The sequence below is a fragment of the Pleurodeles waltl genome, chromosome 9, assembly GCF_031143425.1.
Source record: "Pleurodeles waltl isolate 20211129_DDA chromosome 9, aPleWal1.hap1.20221129, whole genome shotgun sequence".
Classification (NCBI taxonomy): domain Eukaryota; kingdom Metazoa; phylum Chordata; class Amphibia; order Caudata; family Salamandridae; genus Pleurodeles; species Pleurodeles waltl.
In genome coordinates, this window is record NC_090448.1 from 994,400,522 (window position 1) to 994,425,359 (window position 24,838).

Consider the following 24,838-nt stretch of genomic DNA (forward strand, 5'->3'; position numbering starts at 1 on the left):
AAAGCCAGCACTTTGAAATTAGGCCACCCCATTCTCTCATTACAAGTTAAGTGGCTGTGGAAGTGGCATAGCTTAAGAAAATCAGCCATGGTATTTAGTGTGTCTGGTAAGGGGATGTGCAGTGGCTGTGACAGGTTGTCTGTGCATAGTCCAATGAAGAGCTTTCCTGCATCTTGATGCTAGAGTAGTCTCCGTTTTTGGGGAAGCTTTTACATGGTCTGGTCTGGACGAACTAACAATTATCCTCTGGCCAGTCATGTGATTGTTATGAAACTTATGTTTGCATAGCTTACCTTAACTGAAATTTGAGTATGTGTAGATTTTGATGGCAATTGTAATTCCCCTTCAACCGATGTTTTTTTCAGTGGGGACACAGCGATGTGTGGGTGTGTTAGTGGAGTATTCCTCAACCAGTGTACCACTGATCCTACCTGGAACTGTACTTGACAAGTGTATTTCTCCCTTCCGTCCTGCCGCATTGTGACATAACTATCTTCACTCTGTGAAGCACTTCAGCGCATGACATGACCTAGCTATAGCTAAATACAAAATAAGTAGTATGGATATATTTGGATAGTGCAAACCCAGTCGAAATACAGCAGAGCACTACACGGGCAAGGGTAAGTTAGTGTGTGATTCGAGTAGTAGCTGGTTTTTAAGAGCAAGAATGGAACAATACTGCACCATGGCATAGTGTTATTTAAAGAGGTGCTCACTTTTTAGGTTGATCACCTCTGCTTCTTCCATGACTGAATCGACAGATGATGTCAGTTATGCATAGTTAGATAATGTGAAATAACAACCACCTCAGACATCTTGGTCATGTGAAGTAAAGGTTGTACATTGCATACTAGATGGTTCACTGGAGCCAAAGGCACACACAGGCAGACCTCTCACCTGTTTCAGTCATGCTGAATATTGAGTACACAGGGACAGAAGACAAACATGCAAAGTATTGCTTGCTCAAGCAACCCCATACATCATTCTTTGACAGTCTGCCCTCTGCTGTTCCACTCATTGCCATTCCCTGCCTCCCTTAACCAATCTCCTTCGCATGCTTTTGTTATCCTGGCACACTTCTTTCGTGTTCTCTCTTCATTTTTTCTTTCACCCGCTAACCATCTTGTCCCCCTTGTACAAACATTAACATTTTCTACTATATAGATGGAATGCCAGTGTAGGTTTTAAATAATTCCATAGATTTTCTCTCTGCATTTAGCGCCATGTCTTTAATGTTTTAATCATAATGTTTGCTTTCCTATTATAGGCAATGAGGAGAGAATACTCTACTATGCAAAGAGAAATTGAAAATCTGCATGCTCAGCAGGCTGATCAGGTAATTCTTTTTGCATAAAGAAATACTGAAATCTGAATCTACTGTGTTTGTCACTATCACCGTTGTTGGTTAAATGAACAGGTTTATATACCCTATAAAGAGACCTAAAGAGACTTTGTGTTACTTCTGCAGATGTATTATAGATGGTGTCATCCAGGTGAGCAGGATGTCTTCTAAGAGACCCAGACTGCTCTAACCACTATAGTGTTACATCCACATGGCTGTTTAGGCACTCTTCCCAATTCAGACTGCCCCTAGTTTGTATTGGGAAACATGGAATCGTGACATGGATATCGTCTTTGCAATATAGTGAAGGCTGCATCCAATCAAGACAAACATTTCTTATTTTGGAAGCAGGTGCTGGGATAACTTTGACAATGATGGATACAGTCAGATCTACCTTATAGTACTCATGCTCAGTTGGAATGGTACAGAATGTTTTTAAAACCATATTTTGTTTTTTTGTTTATTTTTTTCAAAATTAAAGATAAATAAAATATATATATATAAAAAACACCAGCGCAAAGTACTATATATGTATCTGCTGAGACATACATTCACTATGAACATAATCAGACTAATTGTACTTAGTAAAAATGCAACTACCGTGTTCATCTTAATTTCACATTGTGCGATCAATTCCTCATTTTGACAGTTGCGTGGAAATATTCCTTACCTCTGAGATGTCATTCTAGGAAAAAATTTAAATGTGTCTCATACTTCCATCTTCTGACGCAGTCATGCCGTTATATTCTATCCAGGCCCCTTATATTTTGTTAAACTTTTTCGGGCTACGCCTTCCGGTGTATATTACCCTGTCCGTGGCTGTTCCCTCAACCATGTTAGGATTCCATTCTCAAATTGTAAGTATAGGGCTTCCCTAGCAATGTGCCCTCTCTTTTGGCCCTAATGAGAGTCAAGATAACAAATTGTTTCCAGTTCTAGTTTGATCTCCCGGAATTCCCAACATTAGTGCAGGTGTTTTTAATTCTAAGTTCAGTCCTAGCACATTGGATAGATATACAGTTTGTAAGGTGCCTATAGTAGTTTACTTTGATGGGGCAACACCACATTGAGTGCAAGAAGGTATCTTTCTATCCACAGTCAAGTGTTTTCAGTCTATTTATATGTTTGATGCAGAATCTTTACTGAAATATGTTCCCTAATATTTTTTATGTGATAGAGACTTCTAGCTGCAGTTCCTAATCTTTGAATTCTCCCCAGGCGTCAGACTAGATTCAGAAGTTTTTTGTGTGAGCAGAACCCCTACTCGCCAGTAGGTGGTGTCTATCGGCTCTGTGTCCATTGTCCGCATCGTCCGCACTGGAAGTGACATCACAGTACCTATATTGGAGCCACCCTGGCATGCTGGTGTCAGTCCTTTTTTTTCCCACACCAGCGAGCGCATATCCAAGCGAAGAGCGACCTGCTCAGTCAGTTTTTGACTGGACTTTTTCGACTTTTTGTCTCCGCTCTCTTAGTCAAGGGAGCCATAGATATGGTTCTGGTGTCAGAAGTAGGCTGTGGTTGTTATTCCCGCTAGTTCCTGGTTCCCAAAAAGGACACAGGACTTTGCCCTATTTTAGATCTTTGAGCCCTCGATCTCTTTCTCAAGAAGGAGAAATTCAAAATTCTCACATTGGTTCTGGTCTTGTCTGCCCTGGACCCTGGAGACTGGATGGTAGCATTGGACTTGTTTTCAGATTCCCATCCTGCCTGCCCACAGACATTACCTGCAGTTTATGGTAGGCCACAAGCACTTTCAGTTGAAGATTGGCTCACCCAAGGCTATTGGCTCCCAATGCCAGACCATGGCAAACCTCTTGCATTTGCTGGGGTTCAATATAAATGTGCCAGAGTCACACCTGACTCCCTCTCAGACACAGTGTAGATTCAGGTGTATCCTCCTGAGCGTTGAGTCCAGGAGTTTCAGGCTATGATACCGATATTTCAGCCTCTATCCTGGGTTTCGGTGAGACTGACTCTGAGACCTCTAGGACTCATGGCCTTTTGCGTCCTGATGGTGACACATGCCAGACGGCATATGTGGGCTCTGCAGTGGGACCTTGAAGTTTCAATGGCTGCAGCTCTAGTGGAATCTCTCAGATATGGTCCAGATCTCAGAGGGAACTGCAAAAGGTCTGAAGTGGTGGTTAATGAACCTGGATTGAGACAGAGGCAAATCCCTCTCCTTTCCCCAACCAGGTCAGACAGTAGTGACACAATAATAATTTCTGGGACGGGGCAGCCATCTGGGAAAGGTGGAGATCTGAGGGCTCTGGTCTCTGGCGGAATCCATTGCCTTTTGGCTAGGTTTGCACTATACACATACTAGATACATCCATACATATATAGAGGCATTACTGGACACAATATTTGTATGAGCTTTCCCTCTTGCTGTTTCCATTGTTATGATAGAAGTTCAGATTCCAGTTCTGAGGGTTCTCTGCCTGCTTTTTCTTCTGGCTTCCTGCATCTCTCTGGTCAAGTACACACGCTGGCACATGAGAAATTTCCTCTGGCTGTCTCTCTGAACATCAGGGCTGACAGCCTCAGTCGACGTAATCTTGTGAACCGTGAGTACGACCAGCCCTAGGTGGTACAGCACATCTTTGCCCTTGGTTACCCCTATCAGGTGGATCCCTTTGCCACACGCAACAATGTTTACAGTCACATAGTTCTAGCAGTAATGTTTGCAGGGAGCCAGGGGGACAAGTTTTTATTGAGATGGAACTTCCGCCTCACTATGAGTTTCCCCCCATACATTTGATACCTCAAGTTCTGAGGAACATTCGCCAAGACCACCACCAAGTCATGTTTATCACCTCAGGCTGGCTGAGAAGAGTGAGGTATGCAGATGTTTTGTGCCTCCACCAGTGTTCCCCGCTCTGCTCTCCTCTCGGGGTGAACCTCCTCTTCCGATCACATGGAGAGTTGCTCGAGAGCCTCCACTCCACCTTCATTCCTGAAGATTGAGCAGGGACACTTGAGCTCTTTCCATCTGCCTCCAAAGTTGGTTGGCTTAATATTCTCAGTTTGTCCGCCCTCCACCAAGGCGATCTACTCTCAAAAGTGGAATAGATTTGTCACTTGGTTTGCAGAGCAGAATGTAGAGTCTTGTCAGAGGTCCTTCATTTTGCACTGTATCTGGCCAAGTGGGGCACCATCATAGGATAGGATAGGTTGTTGCCTTGTGTGCATATCTTTATCTTCCAGACCAATCTTCCCTGTGGAGATACCCAATTATGATGAGGTTTGCGAAGAGAATGATGGATATGTTCACGCTAACTTCCTTGGTCTTGCCCCAGTCAGACTTGTCTTGACTTTCTTGAAGAGTGTACCATTTGAGCCTCTAGACTATTGCCAGTTGCAGTTAGTGACTTTTAAAATAAATTGTCTTCTGCTCATTGCCTTTATAAAGTGCAACAAGTTACAGGCACTGAATGTCCTCCTCCTTGTACATGGTTCTTCCAGCTAGCGTAGTTCATCAGGGCTTTCTTTCCCAAAAACACTTTTCCGTCCTGGGCAGTCCCATTACCCTTCCTGCTCTCTACCGTCCTCCTACTAAAAAGGAGGCAAGATTACATCAATTTTACCCAAGAAAGGTGGTTAGTTTTTACATTGACAGCACCAAGGACACCTGGTATGACAACTAGCTCTTTGTGGGGTATTTGGCAACAAAAAATGCAAGGCGGTCCAAACGAACTCTTAATCCTGATGGGTAATACTGTGTATAAAGATGTACTACAGTCCCACTTAACAGAATCTGGACCCATTCCAACAGGGCAAAGTCTCCAAGCTCGGCACTGGCAAGGGGTGCTCCTGTGTCCGAGATCTGTCATGCAGCGACATTTGCATCTTTCATACCTTTGCTAATTTTAATTTAGATTCAGAGGTGAAAAGGGCTGGCTATTTTGCTTGTTCCGTGCTCCGGGATTTTGTTACCTAGCCATTCCTTTAGACACATTACAGGGGAGGGGGTACTGCTTTGAAATCTATTCAACAGGTGTGGGCTCTGAATACAGAAGTATCCACCAGAAGCATCTTTAGAGAGGTTACCATTTAGATTATTGCACTGCACTTTTGATTGATTTTGTGAGCTAAAACCACTTAACACAAGCATTTCAAATGCAATAGGTCTCACATTTGTGAGAATTAGAGCTGCCATCTTGGTAGTGTTTTTGCCTCATTCTTACAGTCTGGCTATGATACCCCAGAGATGCAACCCTTTCTACTGTGTTTACCTAAACTTTTATAGCACCAAACAAGCCACAAAGAGGCATCTTCGTGACATTTAACCCGTAGAATGAGGGTGGCAAGAGTTAGGAGCAAAGAAAAGGGGGCAGCCATATATTTCTGTGTATTAAACTTTTAAAGGAATTATTCCTATACATTTTATAAGTATTGCCAAACTTATAAAACATTGACTGTATACAAAGAGAGTAACAGAAGAGACATCTTAACTGCAAATGAATTATAGCGATTTTGTTAAGAATGGCACCTGCTTTGCAGTGCTATGAAATAGCAGAACCTGTTTTACCATGCGCTATATTTAAAAAAAGTGTTATTCGCAGACTGCCCCAACACACACCAGGCAAAGAGCCCTAGGGGAGAGGATGTGGCGAAAGGGCCAGAGCTGCCGACTTTAGAGCTGGGGAACACAGTTCAAGTTTCGGTGCCGGCTCAACATCCTGTAATTCTGGACAAATCACTTAATCTCCCCTTGCTACCAAAAAGGAATGTATTCTTGTGTAACTTAACTAATAATCATGTAAAGCTCTGTAATACCTTTGTATGGAGTTAGCGCTATATGAAACTGCAAAAAAGAATAAAGTGCTCCAATACAATTGTGTTGCATTTGCGGTACATAAAACTGCAAAAGAAAAAGACCCCTGCAGACATCGCAGAGATACAGCAAGATGCCCGAAATCAAGGAAGAAGAAACAACATGCCACCATGAGCGGGAAACGGAGAGGCAAAACAAAAAGTAGTGCGCAAACACAAAGCTATCTGGATGATCGTGCAATAATCCATATAAGAGGGTCAGTCTCCAAGGTGGTAGCAAACCAGCCTCAAGTTGGGACAAACATAAAGCATTTACCAATGACATCAAGGGATTTTTTAAAGGCAGGCCCAGATACGAATGAGTGATGGGTGTGGTTAAAGCCCACAGAATAGATTACAACAGGTTGAAAAGCAGCGCTGCTATTCTCAACGTAAAAATAGATGGGGAAGTAACATCATAGTGCTGGGTTGGGTGCTTTACGGCTCAAATGACATCAACGTGGCATTGCTTCTGGCACCAGGATGGACCCAGTGCCCTCTACTGGCACGGGAGAGCTACCGAAAAGTTTCCTGATGCAGCTTGGCAACTGGGGGAACTCAGAAGATTGGAAATCTGCAGAAATCCACCAGAAAGCAGATTACTAAAGGTAGATAACTTTCTCTTCTTGTCCACCTATTTACCCAGGGCGATAACACATTTTCCACTGTCTTTTGCCTCTGTTATCTTTCAAGTGAAATTGACATTTTTGTTTTCATTTCAAAACTTTTTATTGAGCTTATTTGAAATAAATAAAACTACAACAATTAAGAATGGTACGTTGAGATACACTATAGTTTTTTTTTTTTTTAAACAGGCACAGATATAATACATTTCAATGAAGTTATCTAGCATTGAGATTTCCTTACAGATCAAATGTGGGGATTGGTTTGAATAGTCACAGTGAGCATTTTACATTGGAAAGCAAAGAATATATTATACCAAAGAAGTAAAAGTGATGAATGTGAGAGGTAGAGATAGTGGTAAGGGGAGAAGAGTATGTAGGAGCGGGAGAGATAGAAGTTGGTAGTGTGAACCATATATTTGGAATTGCCAAGAGAGAGGCAGTAATGGGATCGAGCAGCTTGGTGGCTATGTAGCTGAGTTGTAGTAATTTATGGGTTTGGAGTTCCTGAAAGAAGCTGTCCAGGGAGTTCCGTGTTCTGGAGTGGTGTGCAGAGATGTCTGAATTGTGGAGTAATTTGCAAGCACCCCGGATGTAGGAGACCCGAGCCACCAAATTTGTATGAATATCTGATTGGCTGATTCCAGTCCACCAGGATGAGTATATAATTTTGAGAGGAGTAAATTCTTAGACTCTCCTCTCAAGGGTAAAGAATGAAATCCTGTTTGGGACTGCTAGTGGGACTAGGCTAACTGTAGGAAAGTCTAGTTAAACATAGGTACAGACAATGTATTTAAATGTAGAGAGAGATTTTCTCCCAGAACAGTTTAATTATTAGTTTAACGATTTGTGGATAGAAAGGGACCGGCTTTTGGAGAAGGTAGGGATGAGGTTGTGTTTTGAAATGTTTTTGCATGTATTATGCCAGGTGTCACCAGAGATAAGGGGCCACTTGTACAAAAGTACCCCTTCCCCTTTGTGAATGTGGGCGCCAACATGTTTTTTAAGAGCAGGCTGTGGTGCCAGGAACCACTGCCTACTCTTAAAAAGTGAAAATAAAACTTTATTTTAGTTTCTTGTAATACATCCCATTTAAAAAAAAAAATGCTTTATTGAAAAAGCAATCACAGGCACGTTGGTCTGCTGACTCCAGCAAGCCAAAATCCTTGGTGGTTGCTGGCCATTCCCATTAGGTTGCAAATTGCGACCTGCCTCATAAATATTGATTCAGAAGGTCCCTTGCGACCCATTTGGGAATCACTAACACTGTTAAACATACTGTAGTACATTGCATTTTGCGTGTTCCTAATTACGAGTTGCTAAATGTCACAATTAAGAATTTGCAAAATTTTGCAATCACTCATGTGGCTCAAGATATCTATTGCTGTTTCTAAATATTGCCTCCCATTTGAGCTGCAGTTATGAGGGGCTTTGAGCTAATATGTGATGATCAGTTTGTACATTTTTGAGGCTATGTGTTCTGATGAATGCCATTTATTAAACAATTGTGGTAGGTCTTGGTTTGTTTAGTGATCCTGATTTTGTGCGTATAGCCATAAATTTTATAAAGGTGGAAACATCAGTGTGAGGGGAGGGAGTAAGTGCTTTTTGTTCCTTGAAGGCGAGTGGCTTGTCAGTTAATTTTTTTTTAAAGCATTCCTTTGTATGTTCAGTCTGCTGAGTTAAGAGTGCTGTCAATTTTAGTATTGTTGTTGTTTCATAGTGGATACTAGGTTAGGTTTGGTAATTTGGTTAGCCACTTTCTTGTTGATTTGCAAGAGAGCTTTTGTCTTGCCAAGTAGAATCTGTTTTGAATTTTGAACTGTGTTAGTAGATGTGTTTGCTAGTATATCATGGGATAGGGAGGTCTTTTTCAATCTAGCACCATTGAGAGAGGTTTCTTGAAGTATCTGAAAAGCAATACGCCCTTTGTCTTGCAACTAAGGCAACAAACACCCTGCCCACCCTTGGTTGTAATCAAGGCAAAATATTGTGTGTGAAGTGCTCGTTCTTCTCTATTTCCATAGGAGCTCGGAGATTACTTTGTCCGTCTTAGGGAAAACGTTTTGTGATTGCCTAATCAGAACAGTACTTAACAGAAAATTGATGAACTGTGTGATCATCATTTTGAGAGGCTCAACTTCACCACCATGTTCTATGCATGAGGGTCCAGGCCTCAAGGAGGTCAAATGTTTTCATTATAGTTTTGTCATAATTATGTCCGACGGACTCATGGCAATCATTTTAAAATCTTATATCTAAGTGTTTAATAAATTTTGGTGACTATAGTAGGCCTTTATTCTCAATGCTGTCTTAGAGAAACTTGGCAGTATCGCGGCGGAAGACCTCAGTTTTGTCCTTTTATCAGTTATAATCTAATATAATAGAAAATTCCTTGTTCACTTATAGGAAAATGGGGATGGATTTATTGGTCTCTAAAGAGAAAAATAGAAAATTGTCAGTACATGTTTCTGTTTTTAGGTATCTGGCTTACACTTGATACCATGAATATCAGGGTTGTCAAAAACAGCAGGTCTGAAGCCAAGAGTAAGGGAAAGAGAGTGCAGTCCTAACAAGTGCCTGCTTCTAGCGAAAAAGATTCAGAGAGGATAGCCTTGGCTCTGATTCTTGTACATGGGCAAGCATAAAAGGTCATTGTCGAGTTAATGACTTCCTCTCCCAGTTCATACTTCTGGAGGAGAAGGACACTGCTGATAATTTATAGTGCGCTTTTATTTTAATGGCATGACAGATTATGTGGCTGTCTTCACTAGGCATTCTGATGTTCACAAAGCTGGATTGAATGGGGAATTCCTTTTAGAATGAGCTTTTCTGTTCTTGCTAGGATTTTGGAGAACATGTTTGCCTGTGTTTCTAGGGATACAGGCCTGTATGTTTTTAGTCGGTGATAAATCTTTACCTTCTTTAGGGATGGTAATAGTTTCTTCTGCAGCTGTGCCAGACACTGTGCCCTGAGAGGTAAAGTGATGTAGAGTTGCTTTAACTGGGTTAACTAAAACCTTCAAGAAGGGCTAATAAAAAAGATAAGGTAACAGTCAGGGCCAGGGGTTGTGCCGCCTGGGATAACACAGATTGCCTCTAGTATTTACTTTCATTCCAAGGGTTTGCTGCATTTTATTCTTCAGTTGAAGCTTTATAATTTTTGATTTTATCAAGGAAGTTTATGCAATTATCTGTTGTGATGTTTTTCTTGCATTTTAGGCTGTCATTTTCATTGGCCCGTTAAATTGCGACACATTCACAAATGCGGATCTCAATTACAAGTAGTACGATATTTATTGCACCCAGATATTACCAGGTGGATCCACAAAGATTGTCCTTATTAGAAAAATTTGACTTTTCTTTGTGTTTTTTCACACATTGAGGATAAAAAATCAAGCGGAAAAGAGTTCCTATTTATTCTTGTTTTACAATTATCACCAGGAGTATCCTTTTTAGGATGCACAGTCCTTCACACACCTAGTTGACATGCTTTAACATCTTAGACCCCATGATGAAGCATGCCACATATGTGGATGTTTCCGGTGATTTTTCCAAAACAAGGATACATAGAAATTACTTTCTTATTGTTTTTTTATGGTTGGTTTGAATAGTACCTGATTTATATTTGATATTAGAACCAAATGTTTGTTTTTCCATAACTGGCTGTATGCCACTATGAAGTTCTTTGGTGTTGGTTTTATTTTCAAGTACTTCCGAGTTCATATGCCATGTGTTATATTTTGTATTTGTGTGGCAAACTAGCATTGATGGGGATATGCCCAATGTTCTGAAATGAGGATCGGTTCCGTTGTTGGGTTTGTTACATATTGTAGATGCGCAGAGTCAGCTAACAAGTAATCAATGGGAAAGTAGCTTTAGTATAGTAAAGAGAAAAATGTAACATCTCTGCCTTCAGAGTGTGAGTCTCAACACATTTACCAGTTTGTATGAGGTGCAAAAATTGCATATTTGTGTGAGTTGCAGGGGTGCAACTTGGCTGCTGACTAAGCCACACAGTTTTTTGCGTAGGGCGTTCAACATATCAGTGGAATCTGTGTTTGGGGCTTATACGTTAATGGCATTACATTTTCATGTAATTAATTGAAGTCTGGTGACAACCTGTCTACCCTCATTATCACTGGTACGTCTCTGTCTTTGGAGATTAGTGTGATTACACTGTTACTTTTCTTGATCGCAGCACTTCCATCCACCGAAGTCCATCTCATATTTAGGTCTTCACTTTACTTTATTTTAGTCTCTTGAAAGAATACAATGTCCACCTTTAATGTTTGAAAGTAGTTTGATACTTTTTTCCTTTTAACAGAATGGTTGATGTGGTTTGTACTCTAGGGAGTATTTTAAGATATGGCATTCTGGGCCATTTTGAATGTGGGGTGTTGTGTGCTAGTAAGTTGCAGTTTAGAAGGAGACACTAACTGAATAGAGTGAGTCTTCTCTTTTGCCACCCCACCCCCTAATTCTCCCCAGGGGTCTATGCTTGAAGAGGTAATAGGACAATGCGCTGCCATAGTTCATTGAATCAAACAACAATCAACAGTGTGGCCAGGAGTGGTAGCTCCATCTACAAGAGAAAAGGGAGAACAGAGGAAGAAGTGCAAGAAGATAGCGAGTGAGAGAAGAGGGGTAGAAAGAGAATCCGAACCCCCAATGAATCTAAACCAAACCCTCCCACGTCAGCAGAAACAAACCAATAAAACATAGATCTGGAAGGAGGACTATGACAAGAAACTGGAAAGTCTAACTCCTTCCACTCTCCAGGACCAAAACTCAAGTCTATTGCAGACTAAGGCAATTGTGCACCAAAAACATTTTGAAACGGTGAGTAGTATAACAGTATACCAACAGTACCTACATTGGGATGCACTGTAGTTTTTTTTTGTGGGGTAAAACCTAAGATTAGAAGAACAGAACCTGAGTCCAACAGACTAGAAGTAAGTTTTTGTATTTCGATTCATTGTAGTGATGTGAGCAATATACCAACAATAACTTAACTCTGCTACTTATTCAGCCATTAGGAGCGATGGTATCAAGCAAGTAGTGGAAGTCATTTGATGTGACAAGTGACAAATGTTTAGGAACTCACCTACTAGTGAGTTATTAGTGGTATGTGTTACTGACTCGCCTTAAACAAGTTACTGTTTCACTTTAAACCATGTGTTTTAATGGTCCTTTAAAAACCCTTTACGGTGGGCACGATGAACTAACAAGGTACTATGGGTGCTTATGTAGCAAAATAGTGGAGGGCGTTATAATACACCTCACTAGTATGAGCCTACAATTGCACAGGTATAGATGTGGAAAAGCAAGCCATATGAAGTAAGCGGAGAGCCCCACTGATTGTCCTGAGGCTATGAGCAGAGTTGGTTGATCCTGCAGTGACCAGTGGGATTGTATTGGATGGTGGTGTTTAGTTAATGGATAATAGTATAGTATAGTGTTGGATAATATTTAGGAGTGTATGTTGGTGGAGTGAACATTGATGCACTGTGGTGTTAATGTAATATTGTTAAGTGGTAATGAGAAGGTTGTGGAAGTGACACAGACGTAAGTCCTTATGTGATACAAACGTGAGTGAGGTACTAAGAGCAGGACAATATCTAGTATCAAGGGTCCATGTTGCAATGAAAGTCTCATGGTTGACTGGTTTGTAAAGGAGTTTGATTCTTTCTGGACCAAAGAAATAGTGGTGAATTAACATCTCAGTTTATTGCATAGAGAAGTGTCTCTTAACCTTTTGACTCCAGTGGGTCACCACTTAATCATTACTGGAACCTGAGGACCCCCATTGAATGACTGTTGGAATCAGGGGGACCCCCCACTGAGTCATTACTTGAAGAAAGAAAACCCCGTTTAAGCATTTTCGATGATGTGAACCGCAAAACAATATGCAAAAAATACTGAAACAAGCATTTATCAAACAAATATAGTATTTAATCATTTAAATCATTCACAAATATTTTAAAAAATCAAAATTTTAATGGGAAGATTGGAGCTTTTCTAAATTCAGCTGATACCACTAGTCACCCATACTACATTCTGATTGATGTATTTACACTGCTTTCACAAATCAAAATTGCACCAACTTAATTTTTCACCTCCAATGTTACATTCCTTCACATTCATAGAACATTTTAAAATGTTTAGATTTACATTTTGTTTTTTTTAAATCATATACCCTTTACTAATCTGTTATTATTATTTAATTTTCTAAGCTGTTGCGGATCCGCTGAGTAGACTTCGTGGACCCCCAGGGGTCCCCTGCCCACAGGCTTGGAACCTCTGGAATAGAGCGATAAATCCTTTTCTTAGTATTATCATCCCTTTAGCGAAGTATTGGGAGAAAGAAACTGTCGCACATTTCCAAAAGGGTAATTTCATTTTCTGCAAAGGATTTTCTGCCTCAGAAGGCCTAAGTCTAGAGGGAGGCCGGAGAGCATCAGGCAGGGCAGAGGTCAGATGCAGAACAAAGGCGGATGCTGACTGGCTCGCTCCAAACAAACGAGAAGGGCAGGCACAAAGAAATGATGCACCAGCCACTGCAAAAGACTGAATGCTAAGAACAGAGCAGCTGACTTCTATCTAGTGTTGGAGTTAGAACTCAGCTCAGCCACTAAGCCTCTTGTACTTTCAATTTCTGAAGTGCATCTGAGAGTTGTGTGAATGAGACAGCAACAGAAGGGGTGAGAAGACTGAGACAGCCTTTTATCCGGAGGCATCTACATCTAGAGTATCTGTAATCAATGTGTCACCATAGCTCTTGAGTTTGCATTGACCACATGTGCAGATAGAGGATTTTCTTGTTTAGAGTTAGCCAGTGTTTAGTTCCAGGAGAGGGGAGAATGAATGGGAATTCACACCTCACAGGGAAGCAGCCATCTTCTTCAGGCAAAGTAGCCACCACTTTACAGCCTGAGGAATAGCCGGAGTGATAAAGTATCCCACAACCAATAAAGTAGCAAATATTAGTTGATTAATCTTTGATTAAGATTACATCTGTTCCATACTAGATAGCAGCAGTTCATTTAATCCTGCTACCAAGGCCATTGGCATTGTACTTTCTGCAGTTCAGATATCTTGTGTAATTGTGTGATGAACATGTTTCAGATAAAATCACGTTCACTGTTGTCAGCCTTACCTCATCCCAACACCTGCCATTTTAACACTCAACAAAATGTGAACCTATCCCATAACCCCACCTCCCTCCAATGTACACATACTAGCACTGTGAGCCCAGGACTGCCCACTATTCCAATGCACTGTTTGCCTGTCACCCAACATAGAAATACAACTAACCTAGTGTGATATTATTGTGGCAGTCACTTTAGCAGCAAATAAATAATAAGTAGAAGGAGGTGTGACGTATTTCCTTTTGCTCTCCTTTTTGGGCCCACCACTTTTCTGCAATCTATATCCTTACAGAGTTCCTCCAGTATTTGGCTATCTTTCATAGATTCACGTTCTTGAATCATTCCCCGTCGTCGAAGTGGTAGTCCCACGATACATAGAAAGCAGTAGATTAAATTTTAACATTGAAATCAGTGGAAGGATAATTCACTTTTACAACTTATTAGTGCCATTATAAAAGACCCAAAGTCCAGCCAATCAGACGAGACCACCCTTTAGAACCCTTAGCACAGAGTCTCCAGTCTCTCTGATTTTCTACTGCACGTTGTGTGCAAGGGAGTCTCCCTGAGCTCTGCTCAGTTTACCTTTTCCTGACAGGAAAGTTTTCTAAATATTCTGTTCTACATCGACAGCTATGAATTCTATAACAAGTCTACAGCAAAGAAAGGTGTATTTCGACCCTGCAACACCTGTGGTAATCTAAGGCTTCACTGTGAGGACCCTCACGGAGTGCATTTACTGTCTTGGCACAAGGTGAAAGACTGTAAAATGGGTAGAATCTTTCCTAGCAAAACCTTGAGGGGCAGAGAAGCCAGGCTTCTGCTTTGGCTTAAAAAAATTTAAAACCAGAGAAACGCTCTCTTATGATGACAGCAATGCCTCTGTGGAATCAAGGAAAAGCTGAAGAACTTCCTTCCACTTCAAAGAAACTTGGCGAGAAAATTTGTTCTGAACCTTCCACTCTAGCTGCCACTTCAATGAAACTTAACAAGCCATCTAGCTTTTTGCCACCGTCGACGTCAAGAATCTGTCTTGTCAACAAGGCTATCAACGAGTGCATCATCGATAGGTTTAACATCATCTACTAATACAGCGACGTGCACAGCTCTGTCGTCGCCCATGATAGCAACGTCGTCACCATTGTCATCGATGACAATAACATCGGTGAGCTTGAAGTATGGCTCTTTTTTTATCTACCCAGGCTACAAAAATATCAAAGAAATTAACATCGTCGATGGGTAAGAAATTAAAATCTCTATCGTCGACGCGCACACCGTCGATGACTCAGTCAACATTGATGGGTAAGCCACAGATTAAATCTCCGACAACCCCGTCGACACCGGTTCCGTCAACAACTACAAAAATGACCACTCTGACAACGAGCACACCGTTGACGAAAGCTTCATTGACGGCTCATTTCTCATCTGCGACGGTAGTGGATTCTGGAGGATCTTCCTTTTTACTCGTAAGAATTATAGGAATTAAACGTAAATCCACTCAACAAACATTACTACCTTCACATAGCTTGCCTAATAAGGTGTCACCCATACCTCCACAACATCTCCTTGATGAGGACGATGAGAAATGTGGAGATAACTACTCTGATGAAGGGCTGTTTCCAGTGGCATGTAGTCCTTCAGACCTACGAAGAAAATGCCAAGAATAGGAGGAAGAAGAGAGTGAACAAGTATATATTCAGCACTCATTTCGAGAACAGCAACACTCACGCACCCAAGAGCAACAGTACTAGCCAACAGTGCAGATGCCAATTTAATTAATTTCCAATTTGCAGCATATGATGCAATATTATTATACTAGATTCCTGCCACCAGGATCAACCCCTCCTCTGCAGCATCCGCAAATGCAGTTGAATCCTCCTCCCAGAGACCAACCCTCACACTCCCAAGTACCTATAGTACCAATACTAACTCCATCGCCACTTCCCGAAAACGATCTGCCTTCTTCAGAAGACGAACAGGAAGAAGGTGAGATACAGGACACTGAATCACTCCTCACTGAGTGGGAGGATTACCAAACACAAACACCATCCCCCTCTATGCTGCCACCTGTACATTCTCCACCACAGGATATTGGTGGATTCCATAGTGTAATGGAAAGAGCAGCTAAAAGGTTCCAGCTCCCATTATATCTAAACAGTCGGATTGTTTCCTTTACTACTTTAAGGAAGACACCAGGAAATTGGTTTGTGCGATCCCACTTGTAGACTTCATCTGGGAAGAGGTCCTTAAAGTAATGCAGACCCCATCTTCCATTCCAGCTGTGGTTCCTAGGTTGGACAAAAAATACAATGCACCAGAAAATTCACCAGCCTGTTTAATAGGTCAACCTAAACCTGATTCAGTAATATCTCAGGCGGCCCAGTGCAGATCCAGAAATCCATCCTCTCTGCTTTCCGTGCCCCCGGATAAGGAAGGAAGGTGCTTACATTTTATAGGGAAAACGTTTTCCACAATGGCGGCTACAATAGTCAGGACAGCTAACTCCTTGGCGAATTTAGGCAGAAACGACCAACAAATGTGGTCGGACATCTGCCAGTTCATTGGTCTCCTTCCTGAGGATGCTAGAGGTGAAGCTCAGAAGATATTGCAAGAAGGAGAAAAGATCTCTGCCGAGATCATAGACTGTGCAATAGATGTGTTATCTACAGGTTTCTGCCAGCTAGCCGGAGCAGCAGTATTACGATGTCAGGGGTGGCTAAAGGCCACATCCTTCCGCTCAGAGGTTCAGATGAAGGTCCTGGATATGCCATATGATGGAGAACTACTATCTGGCAAGCATGTCGATGATGCGCTTCAATCTATAAAGACAGACACGGACACATCTAGATCTCTGGGAACTCAGCAATTCAAAAGGCAGCCCTTTTGAGGGACAAGAGGAAGAGGACTGTATTCTTACATAGGCGGCCTGCACTCGTATCGGCAGAACCAACCTTACCAGAGGGAGTTTCGTCCAACAACCAGTCAGCAACAGCCCTATTGGCAACCACCATTTGCAGCCTACAGACATACCCCAAGGGGAAAGTCTACTTATACGGGAAAGGACACAGCCAGGAAACACTGACCTCCATCCAGTGCCTGCATCCGCTCCCATCAGCTAACCGCTCCCAAAGTTTACCTCCCTCCGTTTCGCTCAGAACCCACCAAGATCATCTGCGGCGTACCTCAAGGCTCATCGCTCAGCCCGACACTCTTCAATGTCTACATGAGCCCCCTCGCCGACATCGTACGCAAGCACGACATCATCATCACCTCCTACGCCGACGACACCCAACTTGTACTCTCCCTCACCAAGGACCCCGCCAGCGCCAAGACGAACCTACAAGAGGGTATGAAGGACGTCGCAGATTGGATGAGGCTCAGCCGCCTAAAGCTGAACTCTGAAAAAACGGAAGTCCTCATCCTCGGCAACACCCCGTCCGCCTGGGACGACTCCTGGTGGCCCACGGCCCTCGGCACCGCACCGACCCCCGCAGACCACGCCCGCAACCTCGGCTTCATCTTGGACCCTCTTCTCACCATGACCAAGCAAGTCAACGCCGTGTCCTCCGCCTGCTTCCTCACTCTCCGCATGCTCCGCAAGATCTTCCGCTGGATCCCCGCCGACACCAGAAAAACCGTGACCCACGCCCTTGTCACGAGTCGCCTGGACTACGGCAACACCCTCTACGCCGGGACCACCGCCAAACTCCAAAACCGCCTGCAACGCATCCAAAACGCCTCGGCCCGCCTCATCCTCGACGTACCCCGCAACAGCCACATCTCCGCACACCTGAGACACCTGCATTGGCTCCCAGTCAGCAAAAGGATCACCTTCCGTCTTCTCACCCACGCACACAAAGCCCTCCACAACAAGGGACCGGAATACCTCAACAGACGCCTCAGCTTCTACGTCCCCACCCGCCCCCTCCGCTCCGCTGGCCTCGCACTTGCTGCCGTCCCTCGCACCCGCCGCTCCACGGCGGGTGGGAGATCTTTCTCCTTCCTGGCGGCCAAGACCTGGAACTCCCTCCCCACCAGCCTCAGGACCACCCAGGACCACTCCGCTTTCCGGAGACTCCTAAAGACTTGGCTGTTCGAGCAGCGATAACCCCCCCTTTCCCCCCTAGCGCCTTGAGACCCGCACGGGTGAGTAGCGCGCTTTACAAATGCTAATGATTTGATTTGATTTGATTTGCATCCAACCCCTATCACAACACTCTGATGGGGCCAGAATTTCTGGCTTCTCCCACCAATGGTCCCAGATCACCTCAGACCGATGGGTCCCCGATATCACCAAAGGGCATACCTTGGAATTTCAACAATCTCCTCCGGAAGTACCACCACGGGGACCCCCACCTGCCCACTTAAGAGCTCCTTGTACAAATTTCCATTATGATAGACAAGGGAGCAATAGAGATCGTACCTAAGTCTCAGAAGGGAACCGGCTTCTACTCTCGCTTCTTCCTCATCCGAAGAAAAGACAGGAGACTGGCGACCTATCTTAGACCTTCGATGTTTAAACAAATTCCTGAAAAAGCAGTCATTTCAGATGATCGCACTACAAGATGTTTTACGATTACTCATCCAAGGGGATTTCATGACTGCCTTGGACCTCCAAGATGCCTATTTCCATATCCCTAACCACCCCAGTCACAGGAAATTCTTGCGCTTCAGGGTTGCAGGCACCCACTACTAATTAAGAGTGTTACCTTTCGGCCTGAGATCGGCTTCTCAAGTTTTCTCCAAGGTTTTAGCTCCGGTGGCAGCCCACCTGAGACAAATGGGAATTCAAGTGTTTCCATACTTGAACGATTGGCTAATAAAAGCACAAACAACGTCCAGGGCAGCCAGAGACACAGCAACATGCCTGTCCCTCTTCCAGAGATTAGGCCTCTCAGTCAGCTACCACAAATCACACCTAATGCTGTCAAACATCACCACCTTTCGCCTCTCAGGACCGGCAGAAGGGGATTCCAAGTGTAACGTTCCGCCTCAGCAGAAGAAAGTCCACTTCTCTCCTGATTTACAAATATTTTCTGGGGATGCTCTCCTTGTGCATTCTGTTGATACCAAACTTCCGTCTCCACATGAGAGCTCTTCAGCAACAGCTAGACAGTCAGTGGAAGCAAATATGCGGATCTTTTGACAAGCCATGGAATGGTGGAGGAAGACCCCTCCCCCACCACATCTCCGAGGGTGTCTCTTTTCTGAATCTAAGACCAGTACATGTTCTGACCACAGACGCGTCTACGGAGGGATGGGGCGCGCACCTCAAAGACCTGACAGTAAGAGGGAAATGGAACACCCAGGAAGCAATGCTCCACATCAATCTGTTGGAATTAAGAGCCGTGTTCCTGGCGCTCATAGCCTTCCTCACCAAGATCAAAGGCTCATCGGTTTTGATCTGAACCGACAACACCACAAGTATGCATTACCTCAACAAACAGGGATGCACAAAATCGCCGGCACTGTCTCTTCCAATGCAGGAGATATGGAATTGGGCACTTAAACATCACATAACTCTCAGAGCAGAACACGTCCCAGGAATATCCAACACCTTGGCGGACTCATTAATCAGAGTCTCAATGACCTGCCACGAGTGGGAGCTTAACCAGGCAACTCTCGATCATCTCTTTCTTCGCTGGGGCAAGCCCAGTCTAGACCTATTTGCGACAAAAGAAACAAAATGACAAAACTACGCAAGCTGGCAACCACAGAGAGGGTCGAGGGGGAATGCATTTTTAATCAAATGGTCAGAAATCTATGCCTAAGATTTTCCCCCACTTCCGCTAATTCCGAGATTCTACACAAGATGAAGAGGGAACCTTGCCGACTATTACTGATAGCTCCCAGATGGCCATGCCAGTTTTGGTTCACAGAGCTCCTGTTCCTCTCGGAACAACCTCACATTCGGTTGAAACCAATACCGGACTTGCTAACGATGACTCGGTGCCAGGTCTGTCGTCCCAACCCGACTTCTCTTCGGTTATCGGCCTGGCTCCTGAATTCTGTGAATTTGCTGACCTAGATATTCCACCAGACTGTTGAAGTGCTCGCCAATGCCAGAGCCCAGTCTACAAATAAGACATACAAACTCAAATGGAAAAGATTCTCTATATGGTGTAAAGCTTTCAGTATCCACCCTCTAACATCTTCTCCAGAACAGATACTTCCGTATCTTCTTCAATTGGCAGAATCAGGTCTCTCTCACTCATCTATCAAGGTTCACCTGGCAGCCATTTCTCGATTCCGCCGTACTGCTACTTTACCATCTTTATGGTTCTCCCGAATAGTAAAGCAATTCCTAAAGGGATTATTCAGATGGATTCCTCCAATTAAACTCCCTCCTACCTGGCACCTCAATATTGTACTTTCGCAAATGATGAAACATCCTTTAGAACCTATTCACAAAGCAGAATTGAAATATATTTCCTGCAAGACAGCGCTTCTTCTAGCGCTTACCTCTGCAAAGAGGGTCATTGACATTCAAGCATTCACAATCTCTCAACCTTTTCTTCAATTTAAACCAGACATGGTCATCCTTAGAACTAATCCAAAATTAATTCTTAAAGTTCCCTCGAACTTTAATCTGAATGAACCAGTAATATTAAAGACTTTCTTTCCAAACTCCAGCAGAAAGAGTGTTACATTCCTTGGATATCAAAAGATGTCTAAAATTCTTCATACATAGAACTAGCAGCTTTTCGTAAAGCTGATGAATTGTTTGTAGGCTACGGACAACTCAGAAAGAGGTACCCTGTTACCAAACCGTCTGTAGCTCGGTGGATAGCCACCGCCATACAATTGTCACCAGCTAGCGGGAAAACCACTAACAGCCAACATCAAACCTCATTCCACCAGAGCTGTATCTACCTCAACAGCTCTCTTCGGAGGAGTGCCTCTACAGCAGATTTGCAGAGCGGCAACGTGGACTAGCAGCCACACCTTTACTCAGCACTACTGCCCAGATGCAGCAGACTAGATGGATGCAGCGGTAAGACAAGCCGTTTTGCGTAATTTATTTGCATAAGATGAGTCGCTATTTCTTTACCCACCATCCTCTAATAATCATATATACAGATAAATTAGTTTTATATATATATGTATCTAAATATGTATATAGATATTTATATAGATAATATATTATGTTTACTGCTAATTATTCTAATGCAAGCATGTGAATCTATGAAAGATACCCCAATACTGGGCAAGAAATTAAGTTACTTAACTGTAACTGTGGTTCTCCAGTATTGGTATCTTTAATAGATTCAAATGCCCCCCACCATCCTCCCCATAGAGGCTCACCTGTAGTTTCTTTCTTTTGTACATCACTTGTGCTAGAAAATCTGAGAGACTGGAGCCTCTGTGCTTAGGGTTCTAAAGGGTGGTCTCGCCTGATTGGCTGGACTTTGGGTCTTTTATAATGGCACTAATAAGCTGTAAAAGTGAATGTATTTTTCCATTGATTTCAAGGTTAAAACTTGATCATCTGCTTTCTATGTACTGTGGGACTCCCATTTTGACCACGGTGAATGATTGAAGCATATGAATCTGTGAAAGATACAGTTACAGGTAAGTAAGTTATTTTCTTACTATCCCATTGTCTTATGTTATCTGTAATATATAATCCAAAGTTATGTCTCATAAGTACTTGACTAACCAGGATTAGAGCACCAGGACAGAGTTTATTATCCCAGTGTCTTGTGTTATCTATTGTATTTAATCCAAAGTTATGTTGCATAAGTACTTGATTAACCAGGATTAGTTATTACATCTCTCAATCTATTTGTTCAGATCACTAGGATCGAGGGTGTCTCATTCGCCTACCACCAGAAAATAATAGAAATTATCATAATGTTTCATGAGATAGCATCAGCCAGGCTATTCTCTGCCTAAGTGTGTAGGTTCTTGCAATCTCTCTCCATTTGCTTTGCCTCTCTTGTCATTAGAGTCCCTAGACATTGATTTTTTGTTTACCTGCAAAGTTGTATCAAAGGATGGTTTGGGACCCCGCGTAGTACATCTGTCGCTGCTGTTTGGGGTCTGGACACAACTTAATTTCTTCATATAAATGCTTTGTTACGCATTACAAGTGGATCATGTAGAGACAGGCCTAGTTTCTGTGCCTTACTAAATGTGAAATGTAATGTGTTTAAAATGTATTTGTGTATGCCTCACTTGATGTACACGATCACAAGGGTTCGGAATTTAATAAAATATCTACTTGTCAATGGGACAGGTTACTTCGTAAATCTACTTGTCCTGCAGAAAAATTCACTTGTCCCTTTGGTGTCACATAGTGCAGTGATAAAGTATGGAAGCGATCTCATTACAAAAAAGCTCTGATAAAAACCTCTCATAGGCTCAATAGAGCTCATACCATAGTAATGTTTGAATGCTAGCAATTCCGGCATTTTGCCATCTTTCCACAGATCTACATATTAAGGCTGGAGGTATTGTTATTCAATAGTTCCTGGGTTGGAATAATCTTTGGCGGGTGTGCAAACTTACTACCTTTTATGTTTTAGGGGTTTTCGCCAGCTCTTCTTTTTCCCATACTGAGAAAGGTTGGAAATTTACTCCTGACAAGGGCAGAAATAAAACTCCTTTCACGGTTGGGTGGGAAAAAATGTTAGATGGAAAGTGAGCTAGTAAATGCTGAACAGTTTCTTGCATGAGCAAATCTACACATGCTTATTTGCGTGTGCTAAAATGTAGTTCACAAATAATTTCGAGAAATAGGATTTCCTGGCCTACTCCTGTAAATTATCGTGAATTGATGAACTGTGTATCCTCACTAATGCAATGGCAAATGTCATGGGTGCAGTTTTGTGACTTTATTTAAGGATTGGGCCTCTAACTAGGTCTTTAGTTAACCAAGACCTTTTTGTTTTTATTAAAACCCTAATTAAAATTCTTAAAAGTTTTATTAAAACAGTTTTAATTAAAATTCTGACTCACTTTCTGGCTTTACTGTGAGTGACAGCAATCTTCTCTTTCACGAGGAACATATTGGTACACAAAGTAGTTTTGTCCAATGTCAAAGACTATTGGGGCAATGTGTGCTTTTTGAGACAAAAAAAATGAATGCTTTTTGCCAATGTTTGTTATAATGGTGAGGGCCTGCCAGCTCCCAAAGCAAGGTTTTACAAAAACCATGTCAAAACAAGATACGCATTGACAAAACCAAAAGGCTAACCACCAGTGTCATACCTTTTGGCTTTGCCAATGATTGCTTAGTTTCATGTTTCCCGTAATCTTGATGATACTGGTTGCACTGAGTTTCCATTACAAACATTTTTTGGGAATACTAGCATGCATCAACACATTTTAGTAGATTGTGCTTCAAAGATATTGTACCTAAAATTTCACAGTAGTTTAGCAGAACCTTTTTCCCTAGTTGCATTTTTTGTGAACATTTAATTTGAAAGCAGAGACTCATCAGTCTTGGTTTCAAGCTTCTGCAAATATTTGTATCTAACCAGAGAGTATTTTGGAAGCATTATATGTAGCCTCATACTGTTAACCCCTTAGCTAAGAGGAGCCACAAACTTCCTTCCACCCAGCATTCCCCCAAGTCTCCCGATAAATATGGTACCGCACTTGTGTTGGTAAGCTTAGTGCCCACGACAGGAAATGCTCCAAAACACAACGTGGACACATCAAAATTGTACACTGAAAACGGATGTGTTTTTTGGAAAGTGCCTAGCTGTAGATTTTGGACTCCAGCTCAGCCGGCACCTAGGAAACCCTACCAAACCTGTGCATTTTTTAAAACTAGACATGTGGGGGGAACCCAGGATGGGGTAACTTGTGGCGCTCTCACCAGGTTCTGTTACCCAGAATACTTTGCAAACCTCAAAATGTGGCATCAAAACATTTTTTCCTCACATTTCGGTGATACAAAGTTCTGGAATCTGAGAGGAGCCACAGATTTCATTCCACCCAGCATTCCCCCAAGTCTCCTGATAAAAATGGTACCTCACTTGTGTGGGTAGGCCTAGTGCCCGTGTCAGAAATGGATCACACAACACTCAATGTTAGTCCTTATGTGAGGGCAACTGTTGACCTTGGGGTGATCCATTCCTGACGCAGGCACTAGGCCTACCCACACAAGTGTGGCCCACTTACACAAGATCCCTGGTTAGGGCAGTTTCCTGGAAATGGCCCTAGGGACCAGGGATCATCTTCCATCTAATTTACAGTGCTCCATTGCTTCCTAGCTAGGTGCATACATACATACATACATCCATCCATCCATCCATCCAGCGGGGTCCCTCAGCATCAGAATGTATGAGCTGACCAGCAGCATCTTGACTACAAAGAAAGGCACTTATACCTGGAGTGATTTCTAGAAGATATTTGCCAGTTGGGACATCCTTTTTTTGGCCTTTCTTTTCCACTGCTGAAAATGCTCAGTCTCCCACCTTTTGCAAATTCATTTTTCTCCCTGAGGATCTCTTGGAGACTCATTCTTTCTTTGGTGGACTTTGACCTCCTGTGCGTATTTCCACCACTGTCTTTAAAACCACATGTTCTGAGGAATGTGAGGTGGGATCTGAGTGCAGGTCATGCTGTCAGCCTGTGCTTGGAGGGTCTGACACCCCAAACTCCTGTCCATCAGCATCAGTCCCCCTCTTTGGATCCACCTTTGTGAGGCACTACAGTTCTACTATTTGTACTGTGAAGGGCTGTCTAAAAGCAGCACTGCAGATGTCTCCTAATAATGTAGCTGAAATAATCTGTTACTGTTCCTCCACTGAACCAGGGCTCTGTATTCTACAGACCTGTTCATGACCTTTGAGGGCAGTAATGCCAGCCAATCTGCATCTCAAGAGCTTGTCCAATCGATTGCATGGATATGGACTGCTAAAACTGTTCAGGGAACATACCCACCATAAACTGTT

General features: G+C 42.7%; 1 protein-coding gene across 12 annotated transcripts in view; it reads left to right on the forward strand.

The window, feature by feature from the left end:
• The window catches only part of KTN1 (kinectin 1), a 653,615-nt gene that overhangs the window by 343,876 nt on the left and 284,901 nt on the right, over positions 1 to 24,838 (forward strand). For all 12 annotated transcript variants that reach the window (XM_069208520.1, XM_069208523.1, XM_069208524.1 and 9 more), the window contains exon 20: positions 1,268 to 1,336. In XM_069208520.1, the coding sequence (XP_069064621.1) occupies positions 1,268 to 1,336 (69 nt within the window). The remainder of the gene's footprint in view (positions 1 to 1,267; positions 1,337 to 24,838) is intronic.